The sequence below is a fragment of the Pelophylax lessonae genome (assembly GCF_965119305.1).
Source record: "Pelophylax lessonae genome assembly, chromosome: 1".
NCBI lineage: Eukaryota > Metazoa > Chordata > Amphibia > Anura > Ranidae > Pelophylax > Pelophylax lessonae.
In genome coordinates this window covers 820242205-820253512 of record NC_138768.1, presented here as the reverse complement: position 1 = coordinate 820253512, position 11308 = coordinate 820242205, and the positions used below count along the sequence as shown (strand labels likewise).

At 45.0% G+C, this 11308-nt stretch overlaps 1 protein-coding gene across 2 annotated transcripts in view; it reads right to left on the bottom strand.

Annotated features, from left to right (window-relative positions):
- Nucleotides 1-651: 651 nt before the first annotated feature.
- LOC309548060 (charged multivesicular body protein 3) overlaps nucleotides 652-11308 on the bottom strand; it is a 114307-nt gene continuing 103650 nt past the window's right edge. For both annotated transcript variants that reach the window (XM_082248029.1, XM_082248028.1), the window contains 2 exons: nucleotides 4246-4360; nucleotides 652-1347 (listed from right to left, as the gene is read on the bottom strand). In XM_082248029.1, the coding sequence (XP_082104155.1) occupies nucleotides 1208-1347; nucleotides 4246-4360 (255 nt within the window). In that variant the 3' untranslated portion in view covers nucleotides 652-1207. The remainder of the gene's footprint in view (nucleotides 1348-4245; nucleotides 4361-11308) is intronic.

Here is an 11308-nt window from a genome sequence, read left to right as displayed (position 1 = left end):
TCTTTAACTGATAAAAAAAATGGTCAGGCGCAACTTCCGTGTATTCGCAGGAGTGACATCACCTTAGCACGGCCAATAAAAACAGCTGGAGATCAGTAAACAGAAGCAGACCAGCCGAAGAGGTCAGCAGCTGGTGGGGAGAACTGGAGAGAAGGAGAGTATAGTTACGCCTTATGAAAAGATAAAAACAACTGGATTTATTGCAAAATCCAATCATATGGTTTATGGTGGAAATGGATATTACTGAAAGATTTATTTTTCTTTGGTAATCAAGTCATAATATTAAAACAAGATTGATACAAGCAGTCCTACCATTTGCCCATTTGTGTTGTAATGAAAGATCACTTCAGCCACCTGAACGAATAAAACAACTGGATTGTACAGCCAATCGTTTAACTGACTGTATGCATGATTACCAGTGAGATGGTTATCACAGCAGAAGATTTAACTCCTGGTGGGTAAATTGATAAGCCAGTGATTGATTCATCCCACCCACCCGCAGCCACCTGTATCTGGAATAACAGTTTGGATGGACTGACCCTTTTATGCACTAGGAACCAAGAATATTTGCCTGAAAAAAAATGTCCCTATTTGGCAATATAATACTCAAGCTCACAATATCGCTACCTCTTCTCCGTGAGGTACCAGGTGCCCTATAAACGAAAATTATTCTTAACAGTTAGGCAGCCTTACATGGATGAGTGCTAAAACTGTACAATAGATCTATGGTAAGGTACATGGATCAAACATATGTCAAATATCTGTCAAAGGAGAACCAGGCCACGTGGTGGAGGAAGAATATTCTGCGACTGAGACATTGGTAATAATCAGTTACACACAGTGCAATGACATTAATGATGTATGCAGACTCCTCTCTTTGTCCATTGTTGGTCTAATCCACTAAACTCGCCGAGCAGGTAAAATCGTTCAATTGGTTATTTCCCGTTAAAGAGTAAGGCCTGCCCAGCAGCAGAGAGGGGGCAAAGTGCATTATGGGCACGGAAAGATGTCCAGTCTTTTGCCTTCAGCGTGCCTCCTTCTCAAGCAAGATGTGAATACCAGTACCAGGGGGAGGAGTCAGCACAAGGGTTTTGCCACCTTTAATAAGCCAAAGATAGATATATTACCCCAAATACTTTCACAAAAGAAAGTTACATATAGGAGGAAAAAAAGTCGCTCAGTACTGAAGAAACTGCACAATGCAGCATTAGCTGCGAAGTGCAGCCAATCGCGACTGCATGGCTTCCAGATCCTCCTCTTCGTCTGATGCAGCAGTGGCGCCCTCCAGCTCTGGCTCCGGTTCTGGTAAGGCATCTGTGACTTTGCTGGGAGCTTTGCCCAGGGCCCCTGAAAGAAATAAAACAGATCAATGTCATACATATTATCCTTTAAGAATAACAGGCAAAAAACCAGTGAGAACCTTGGCTAGATTTTTTTTGCTCTATTTAGGGGAGGTTTTCATTTATTTTCTGTCCTGGAGAGAATGTTCACCAGCACAGCAAATAAGAGGAAATATACCAAACAGGGACATAGACCGCAACAAAAACAAATTTATTTTTTAGCAGCGTGGGGAAAGGTCTGGAACTTTGGTCAGGTCTTAGCTGCTATTTACCCATACGTGAGAATTTCCCTACATTTTCCTGTCCTAGAGACAGTAACCAATACGGTTTTGGACCGTTTCCTATGCGTAATGAATGTAGGATAAATGCTGCGTGGTAATGAAGTAGTGTAGTGTGTTAAAAAAAAAAAAAAAAAAGTGTGCCGATTTTAACACTAGACCATTTTAAAAGGATAAATCCACCTAAAAATTTTCAGGATGGAAACCTAAAAATTAGGAACACATGTTGGAATATTGTATAATGAGAATTCGCCACAGCCCAAGTGACCCTCAGACACTCTTAGCATTGCTGGTGAATCAAACTGTTATGTTGTTGAGTTATGGGCTTCTGCTAAAATCTCAACATTCCGACATCTCCCCCACTAATGCATTCTCTTCCCATGGACTCTACTATTGACAAGTCTTTAAAGCTGAAGTTTAGGTTTGGCAATTTTTCCATAGTTACATTGGTACAGCTTGAACCAATGTATGCATGTGCCATACCCATGGGATCCCTGTGGAAGCTGGAAATCACTGTAGCATGCACTGCTTCCACAGCAATTACCACTGGCTTCTAGGACACATGCCAAGCGGCTGCCATGCTGCTTACTGAACACAGGAGGTCGCTCACTCAGCACGGGCAGCATTCAGAAAATACAGCATTTCTTGAATGAGAGGAACATGTTCTCTGTTTAAACAAGTTAAAGAGGCGGGGACATAAAAAATCTTCACCTTGTCCAATCAGAGAACACTTTGCAGTTATAAAAAAAAAAAAGAAAGCAAAGTCTTCATTGAATAGTGTTCACGAAGCAGTAGGGCAGCTACTTGGCATGGGACCTGGAAACTAGTGGAGATCACTGTAGTAGCAGTGCCAACTACAGTAATTTCCAGCTTTCAAAGGGATCCCACAGATATGGCACATACATACATAGGTCCAAGCTGGACCAATATGTAACTATTGAAAAATTGCCATACCTGAACTCCAGCTTTAAATACTTGCAAATAAGACACCTCCTGTGTGGAGATACTAGTTGCATGCATTGCTCAGGTGTGATTTTGGCCCATTCTTCCACACAAACAAGTCTTCAAACACAGAAGGTTCTGTGGGCCTCGTCTATGAAAGCTGATCTTTAGTGCTTTCCATAGATTTTCTATTGGATTCAAGTTAGGCGATTGGCTGGGCCATTCTAGCAGCTTTATTTTCTTTACTTGAAACCAATTGAGAGTTTTCTTGGCTTTGTGTTTGGAATCATTGTCTTGCTGAAATGTACACTCTCATTTCATATTCATCATCTTGGTAGATGGCAGCAGATTTTTATCAAAAATGTCTTGGTACATTTTGCTATTCATCCTCACTTCAATGATATGAAGTTTGCCAGTACCGTATACTGAAAAACAGCCCCACGCCATGATGTTCCCACCTCCAAACTTCACTGTTGTTTTGGGGGATGTGCAGTGCCATTTAACCTTCAAACTTGGTGTGCATTATGGCATCCAAAGAGTTAAAATTTTCCCAGTATTTCACAGGCTTGTCTAAATGTGCAGAAAACTTTAAACGAGCTTCAACGTAATGGAGTCTTGCGTGGTGAGCATGCATACAGGCCATGGCGGTTGAGTGCATTACTTATTGTTTACTTTGAAACAATTGTACCTGCTTATTCCAGGCTTTTCTAACGCTCTCCACAAGTGATCCTTCGCTATTGGACAACTCTTCTGATAATTCTTTTCACTTCTTTATCAGAAATCTTGCAAGGAACACCTGGTCGTGGCTGCTTTATGATGACATGATGTTCTTTCCACTTCTGGATTATGGCCCCAACAGTGCTCACTGGATCATTCAGAAGTTGAGAAATCCTTCTGTAACCAATGCCATTAGTAGGTTTTGCAACAATAAGGTTGCAAAGGTCTTGAGAAACCCATTTTCTTTTACTCATCATGAGATGTGTATGACACCTCGGTAATGAGACACCTTTTTATAGGCCATCAGTTGAGACTGAACCAGATGATATTCATTTGCACTGAAAAGGGGCAGGATTGCTTTCTAATTACCGATCGATTTCAGCTGGTATCTTGTCTTTCCATGCCTTTTTGCATCTCCCTTTCTTCATGTGTTCAATACTTTTTCCCTGTGTCATTCCATTTTATTACACAAAACTTAATTTCTGAACTTTGATTTGGTTTCTTTGTATGTATGGATTACATGGGTTGTTACCGACATGTTGAAAATTTTATGTCAATAGCACCTAGAAAAAATGGTTCAATACTTTTTTTACCTGCTGTATTAAACGGTTCAAGAGGGCAAGAATTGGTGTAAATCTGCACAGACAGTTTGTGTCCAGGGTACCTGTCCCTAATCACATGCTCAATGTGAAATTACACGGGAAGAGCCATGGAGTCATTGATTTGAACAGACTTCCTGACCTCAAACCGGTGATCTCCAGCGCAGATTTACACTGATTATTGCCACACTACAACCCTACTCAGCAATGTGGACGAGGCTTTAGGGGTAACATACACTTTAAAGAAGTACTCCAGTCTGAAGTAATCTATATTTTTATACCTTCTCCCTACCTGCATAAATCAGGCTTGGTGCCCTCTATTTATATTATCGTCCTCCAATGGAATGCACTATTGTTATCAGAAATTACCTGCTGTGATATCAAACAGAATTTTATCAATCTCCATCTCTGCTGCTTCCTCCATATCATCCTGGTCCTCCATGCCTTCAAACGTATCTTCCAGCATCTCTTCTATAATCCCTGCCTAAAGGGAATAAGCAAACAACAATTTTCACCTCACACCGCAGTCCTGGTTGTCATACGAAGTCCCAATGCTGTCACTCAAATTAAATGCACAATTTACAGAATTTACAGAACCTAGGATGAACATGAACAAAATATTCTAAAATTTGGAAGCCACTCAGTTTAATCAGTGGGCCTGCAAGCAACTTTGGGGGCCAGGGGACATGATGTTTGTCTAGAAGCTGAAGAAAAGCATTCGAAAACAAGTTATTTTGTAGGTAGATTGGCTCTTTAGCTCCTGGGATTTGTCCAGCACTGTCAAGGACATCTTCCACTTACTAATGCAAATTTAAGTGACAAGCAGGATGCTGTGAGAACTGGATTTTAAATCATCAAATGCATGTAATTAGTACTTTACCTGCTTCCTATGCAAAGAAATGTTAGTTACAATGAAAACTGTCCACACTCCAGAACCCTACACCCCCACATTCCGGGTCTGTACACTGCTCCCCCTACTAAGTGACAACCCCAATTTAAAAAAAGTTGTCAGTTTTCAGAGTTGAATATTGGAATATTTGGAGCATCTTATATAGAAAATGAGGACAAAGACAATCCAGGACTATTGAGCAGTTAGAATTTATAAAGAATGGCATATTTCTCTCCCAAAACTCGAGCAACTGGTCTCCTCAGTTACCAGACGTTTACAGAGTGTTGTTAAAAGAAAAAGGGATGCTACACTATGCTAAAAATGGCCTAGTCCCAACTTTAACCACTTAAGCCCCCCGGAAGATTTTACCCCCTTCCTGACCAGGGGGTATTTTGCGATTCGGCACTGCGTGACTTTAACGGATAATTGCGCGGTCGTGCGACGCTGTACCTAAACGAATTTGGCGTCCTTTTTTCCCCACAAACAGAGCTTTCTTTTGGTGGTATTTGATCACCTGTGCGATTTTTTGATCACGCGCTATAAACAAAAAAAAAAAAAAAAAAAAGAGCGTAAATTTTGCAAAAATAGCAATATTTTTCACATTTTTTTATATGAAATTCCCCCCCAAAAAAAATGTAAAAATCAAAATTTTTTAACATTTTCGGCCAATTTGTTTTATGCTACCTATGTTTGGTAAAAAAAAAAAAAAAAAATCGCAAAAAGCGTATTTTGATTGGTTTGCGCAAAAGTTATCGCGTTTACTAACAAAGGGAAAGATTTTTGTCATTTTTGTTGTTTTTTTTTTTTAACGCGTAATGGCGGCGATCTGCGATTTTTTTTGCGGTACTGCGACATTGCGACGGACAGATCGGACCCTTGACTGACATTTTTGCCACTTTTGGGGTTACCAGTGACATTTCTACAGTAATCAGTGCTATATATATGCACTGTTACTGTAAAAATACACTGGCAGTGAAGGGGTTAACTTTTTTTGAAAGGGAGGGGCTATGTGTGTCCCTAGGGGCGTGCTTTCTACTGTGATTGGCTGTGGCTTCAGATGTATGAAGAGTGATCAACGGTTCTACATAGTAGAACCGTATGATCATTTTTCATACACAGGGGAGAATGACAGGCAGCTTGTTTACACAAGCCGCCTGACTTTCTCCCTCTCTGACCACGCGGGAGCGCGCCTCCGGTGGCGTGCGCTCGCTCCCTAGACCCTCACAAGCTAGTGATGTAGCCCTACGTCACTTTGCCTGTGAGGGGCTGACCGCCGACGTAGATAGTCGTGCGGCGGTCGGCAAGTGGTTAAGACATGTTGCTGTCATCAATTTAAAAATTAGCTTAATTTTTTGCTACAATAATGTCAGAGCTGTTGGCTTACCAGAAGGGGCTCATCCCGCCACATTTGTGGAATCCTTTTTCAAGCAACTCCATCTGACAGGTCTCTACAGCCTACATTGTGGAGCATGCACATAGGGTGCCGACTGGGCCTAGAAGTCTGGCCTTGCCTCAGTGGGCGCTCTTGGTCAGATTCCTGAATTACAGAGATCAGGACCTTGCTGAAGCTAGGAAGAATCCACAGCTTTAGTATGAAAATGTCACTCTTCGCTTGTTTCCAGATTTTTCTCCGGAGTTACAATGCCTGCAGGCGCTCCTTTGTGGATGTCTGTAAGCATTTCCGGGAAAAGGGGTATACTTACATTATGTTGTATCCTAGCAAGCTGCTTGTTGAGCACCAAGGCGCCATCAAGTTCTTCACTACCCCATCAGATGCCGCAGACTTCTTAGGTTGACCGACTTGGGCACAAGTATGATCGTTCAACAAATTATGTTGCAATTACTAATGCTATACATACTACTGAGAGCCTGTTGCTCCTATATCAGTGATGGCGAACCTTGGCACCCCAGATGTTTTGGAACTACATTTCCCATGATGCTCAACTACACTGCATAGTGCTTGAGAATCATGGGAAATGTAGTTCCAAAACATCTAAGGTGCCAAGGTTCGCTATCACTGTCCTATATGCTGTGTCCTAGTGGCTATAGTTGCTGGTGGGCATACTGTTGCATTGCTTATTGGGACTTTGACAGTATTTGGTTCATGCACATATTTGGGAGTCGGAGGATGACAGGTCAGCTGTGTTTTTTTTTAAAAGACAAAGTTGAAAATGTAATTTTTTCTTAATATTTTCGCTCTTTTTTTATTAATATCGCAAAAAAATAAAAAGCGCAGAGGTGATCAAATACCACCAAAAGAAAGCTCTGTTTGTGTGAAAAAAAGGACGTAAATTTTGTTTGGGTACAGCATTGCATGACCGCGCAATGGTCAGTTAAAGACACGCAGTGCCAAATTGAAAAAAAACCTCCGGTCTGAAAGTGGTTAACCATTGGGTTATACTGCCGTAGGACACTAGGCAGAAAAAAATGCTGGCTATGCCTATCGGCAGTCCCAGGGGATATACTCCCCCTCTCTGCTATAGGTACTCAGTTTTGTTACAAGCAGTGTCAGAGTCAGAAGAATTACAACTTCACAGAGGGGTGTGGGCTGTTTCTGTCAATGAACATCAGAGAAATGGATTTTATGGTAAGTCAAAAATCCAATTTTCTCTTTCGTTCATTGAGGGACACAGCTCCTGATCTTCTTAACCATTGGGATGTCCCAAAGGAGTGTTAAACATGAGGGGTGGGAACAGCAAAAAAGAAATTTCCAAGGCTAAACTATAGCCAACCAGGTAAACAGGAGCTTAACCAAAACAACTGGAGCCCATCTGAAATGAACAATACACCCTCAAAAAGGACCAGCTCTTCTAAACAGCAGCCTGCAAAACCTTGCGGCCAAAAGAAGCATCCACAGATGCCAACACACCCACTTTATAGAACTTTGTGAAAACGCGCACCGACCACCAGGTGGCCGCCTTGCAAACCTGCATCACTGATGCCCGATGACAGAAGGCCCAGGGAGGCACTGAATGCCTGAGTAGAGTGCGCCTTGACAGAGAAAGGAGGAACCTGACCCTTGATGGAATAGGCCTGAATAACCGCCTGTCTGATCCACTTGGAAATGGTCGCAGAGGAAGCAGACAACTCTTTCCGAGGCCCATCAGTGAGCACAAATAGGGAATCGAACTTCCTAAAAGACTCTGTAGCTGCCAGGTACACCCTAAATCGCCCAGACCACATCCTAGGCATGCAAAGCAATTTCCTTTGGATGTTTTGGCCTGGGACACAGGGAAGGCAACACAATGTCTTCATTCAAATGAAAATCAGAGACAACCTTGGGAAGGAATGACAGACAGGGGCAAACAACCATCTTATCTCTGTGAACCACCAAGTAAGGTGAACAACAGGATAACGCCGCCAGTTCAGACACCTGCGAGCAGAGGTGATAGCCACCAAAAAGCAACCTTCTGGGAAAGAACCCTGTAAGTGGTCCGGGGACAGGCGCGAGTTGGAAGGAAAGAACCTTTCCAGAGGCTAAGAATGAAACTTGATCTTTTTAGCTGGACCGTATGACTTTGTGTACCCACTTGTCTTGTACCAGGGAAGTCCACAGGTCCGGAAACCAGCGAAGACGTCCCCCCACCCCAGATACGGGTGAGGGCACACCTTCACGCTGAAGGAGCCTTGTCCGCAGGTCTGGAAAAGCCCGCTCTCGACTTGCCAGACCAAGTTTGCTTGGATCCACCAGAGGCGGCCCTGAAAAGCTTTGATCCCTTGTCAGTCGCCATAGAGGGAAGAAAAAACATCTTATGAGCTGAGAAAGATGGCCCACGCCTACGACGAGGGTCCTTCCCCCTACTAGCCTGCAGAAAAAAGGTACTCTTCTCCCCTGTGAGACCCTTAATGATGTCATCCAGGGTAGCTCCAAACAGGCGATCTCCTTGAAAAGGAAGCCTTTTTAGAAGTCTGGTCTGCACACCAGCATTTGAACCAAAAAATACGCAGAAGGACCACTGCCAAAACAGAGAGCCTAGCAACTAGGGGAGCCGCATCCAAAGAGGCATCACAGATAACCTGCTGCCCCTGGACCAACTGGTCCGCCAGCTCAGCAAAAGGCAGGAGGGAGCTGCTCCCCCTCCAGGTCACAGCGTAAAAGCTTAGCCCACTCGATCAGAGTTTCCGACACCAGTGCAATGGTGAATACCGGCCTCAGTGCCAAACCAGCCACAATGTACATATTGCGGGCCACAGCCTCCACCTTTCTGTCAACCCTGTCCTTAAAGGCCGGAGACTCTTCAACCGGAATCATGGTTTCCTTGTTCAATCTGGAAACTGGAGGGTCCACCTCCTCATAGGGGTACCGCATAGCAAATCGCTTAGGGACCACAAGGGGCCTTTTGGTCGTTCCCACTCTTTATCGACAATTCTGTCAAAATAGGAGGGGAAAGGGAACACCTTTGCCCCTCTGGACAGCTTGTGAGTGCCAAAGGGAAACAACGCCTCAGTCGCAGCTTTAGCTACATTCTCCATCTTTAAAGTCTCACGCACAGATACAATCAGTGCATTCACCAGTGCCTTTTCGTGCGCAGGTACAGGAGTGGAGGAATCATCCTCATTATCTGGGAACTCAGGGCACGTGGTCGCAGACCCAGCAGAATGACCCATCTTCGCAGTGGTGGAATCAAATTAAGGATCCAAGGAGACCAATGAGGCTGGGAGTGCTTTTTGCTATCCCCTTGCCCAAAAAACACCTCCACCCGGGACACAAAGGACTCCAGGACAGCCGTCAGTGCATCAATGGATGGTTTGGACCCAGAGGGCATCAGGTGGGGAAATGTGCTACAAGGACTCCATGAGTCAATAGGGGGACCCCACAAAAAAGGTGTTAAAACACTGCTAAGGGACACCCCCAGCAGCACCACCCAATCGCCAGTAACAGAGCACCAATCAATCCTCAGCAGGGAGGGAGAGGACCCCACCAGACTCACCACCCAGCAGAAACAGGCACCTGCAGCCACCAGGATAATCTGCACTCCAGGAGTAAGCACCAGGGGATGAGGAGGGGCTTCCACCGCCGAAATCACAGCCCAGAGGGCTCCAGTGTCATGGCCCCCGCTATTTTCAATGGCAAACGACAGCAAAATGAACGCTGGATTACACAAACATGGCCGCTGTGCATTGAGTACACAGGCTGCAAGAAAATGGCGGCCCTCTGCAGCACCACGAGGCTCCCAGTGACCCAGGAGGTATCCATAGGCCTCAGAAAACAGCCCCGGCAGGAAGGGGGGGCCTGGCAGGAGCCCCCACCAGGTACAGCCAGCAGCGCACCCCCCTCCCTCCCATCGCCAGCACAGCAACCTGCCCCCACCCCAAGAGGTGGACCAAACCACCCCACACTCCCAGCATAGTGAGGGAGGGGGCAAGATGGCCCACAGGGACCCCCAGACTGATGAGGGGGGGTGCCTAATGGTAAGGAGGGGAACTCGGGGGTCAAACCATCCCATGGAGGGGCCCACGTCCACCCCAAAACCCTCCAGGGGGAGAGCTACCATTCCAGGAACTAGACAGGCACCGCTCCAGACATAAGCTCCTCTCCATCGAAATGGGGGGGGGGGGGCTGTCAGCTAGGAGGAACTCTGCGATTGGGGCAGGACCCGGTCGTATGCGACCTCGCGAGGCGTTTAACTCACAGGCCAGCCCCCGTCCGGTGGGGCTATGTCGCAGCTGACCTAGCACGAGTTCTGTGCGCATTCCCTGGCCAGACTGGAGTGACCACTGGATCAAGATAATCCAGCCCGTCGCCCAGTCTGGCAGTTAATTGTAGCTCTCAAAACCAAAAAAAACAGGAGAAAAAAAAAAAAAAACGTATCTAAAAAGAAAAAATTGCCAGGACCAGAGATCCCAGCCAGGAACTAGGTTCTTACTCCTGACTAGGCAGAAAAAAAAAATTGAGTACCTATAGCCGATAGAGGGAGTATATCCCCTGGGACTGCCCATAGGTGTAGCTAGACTTTTTTTCTGCCTAGTGCCCAACTCCTGTAGGGGGCAGTATAATCTAATGGTAGAGAAGATCAGGAGCTGTGTCTGTCAATGAACGAAAGAGAAAAAGGATTTTAAAATTCTCACTAAAATTCTTGCTAATAGATTATGTCGGTCGCCTCTCATTTAATCTCCTCAGATCAAACAGGGTTTATGCCTAGCAAGGCCACCGATATTATCCTTAGAAGGGTTTATATTAATTTATATCTGGGCCTTTATACTCGTTTACATCTGGCCCCTGAGATCTCAACATGGGGGGGGGGGGGGGGGGGGGGGGAGTCCTGGACTTTTTAGATCTAGAAAAGGCCTTTGATTTGGTAGATTTGCAATACATGCAGAAGGTCTTGTATGGGTTTAGCTTTGGCCCGACTTTCTGTAAATGGATTTCCTTATTATATTATATAGCACCCCAGTAGCTGCAGTCAAACTCATTGGGATGGTTCTGAATTTTTCCGGATAACTAGAGGCCCCCGCCAAGGACTACCTTAAGGATTGAACTGTTGGCTGTGGCCCTGCGGGCGTCTTCTGGTGTTAGGGGAATCCAGTGGCCCCTACCATATT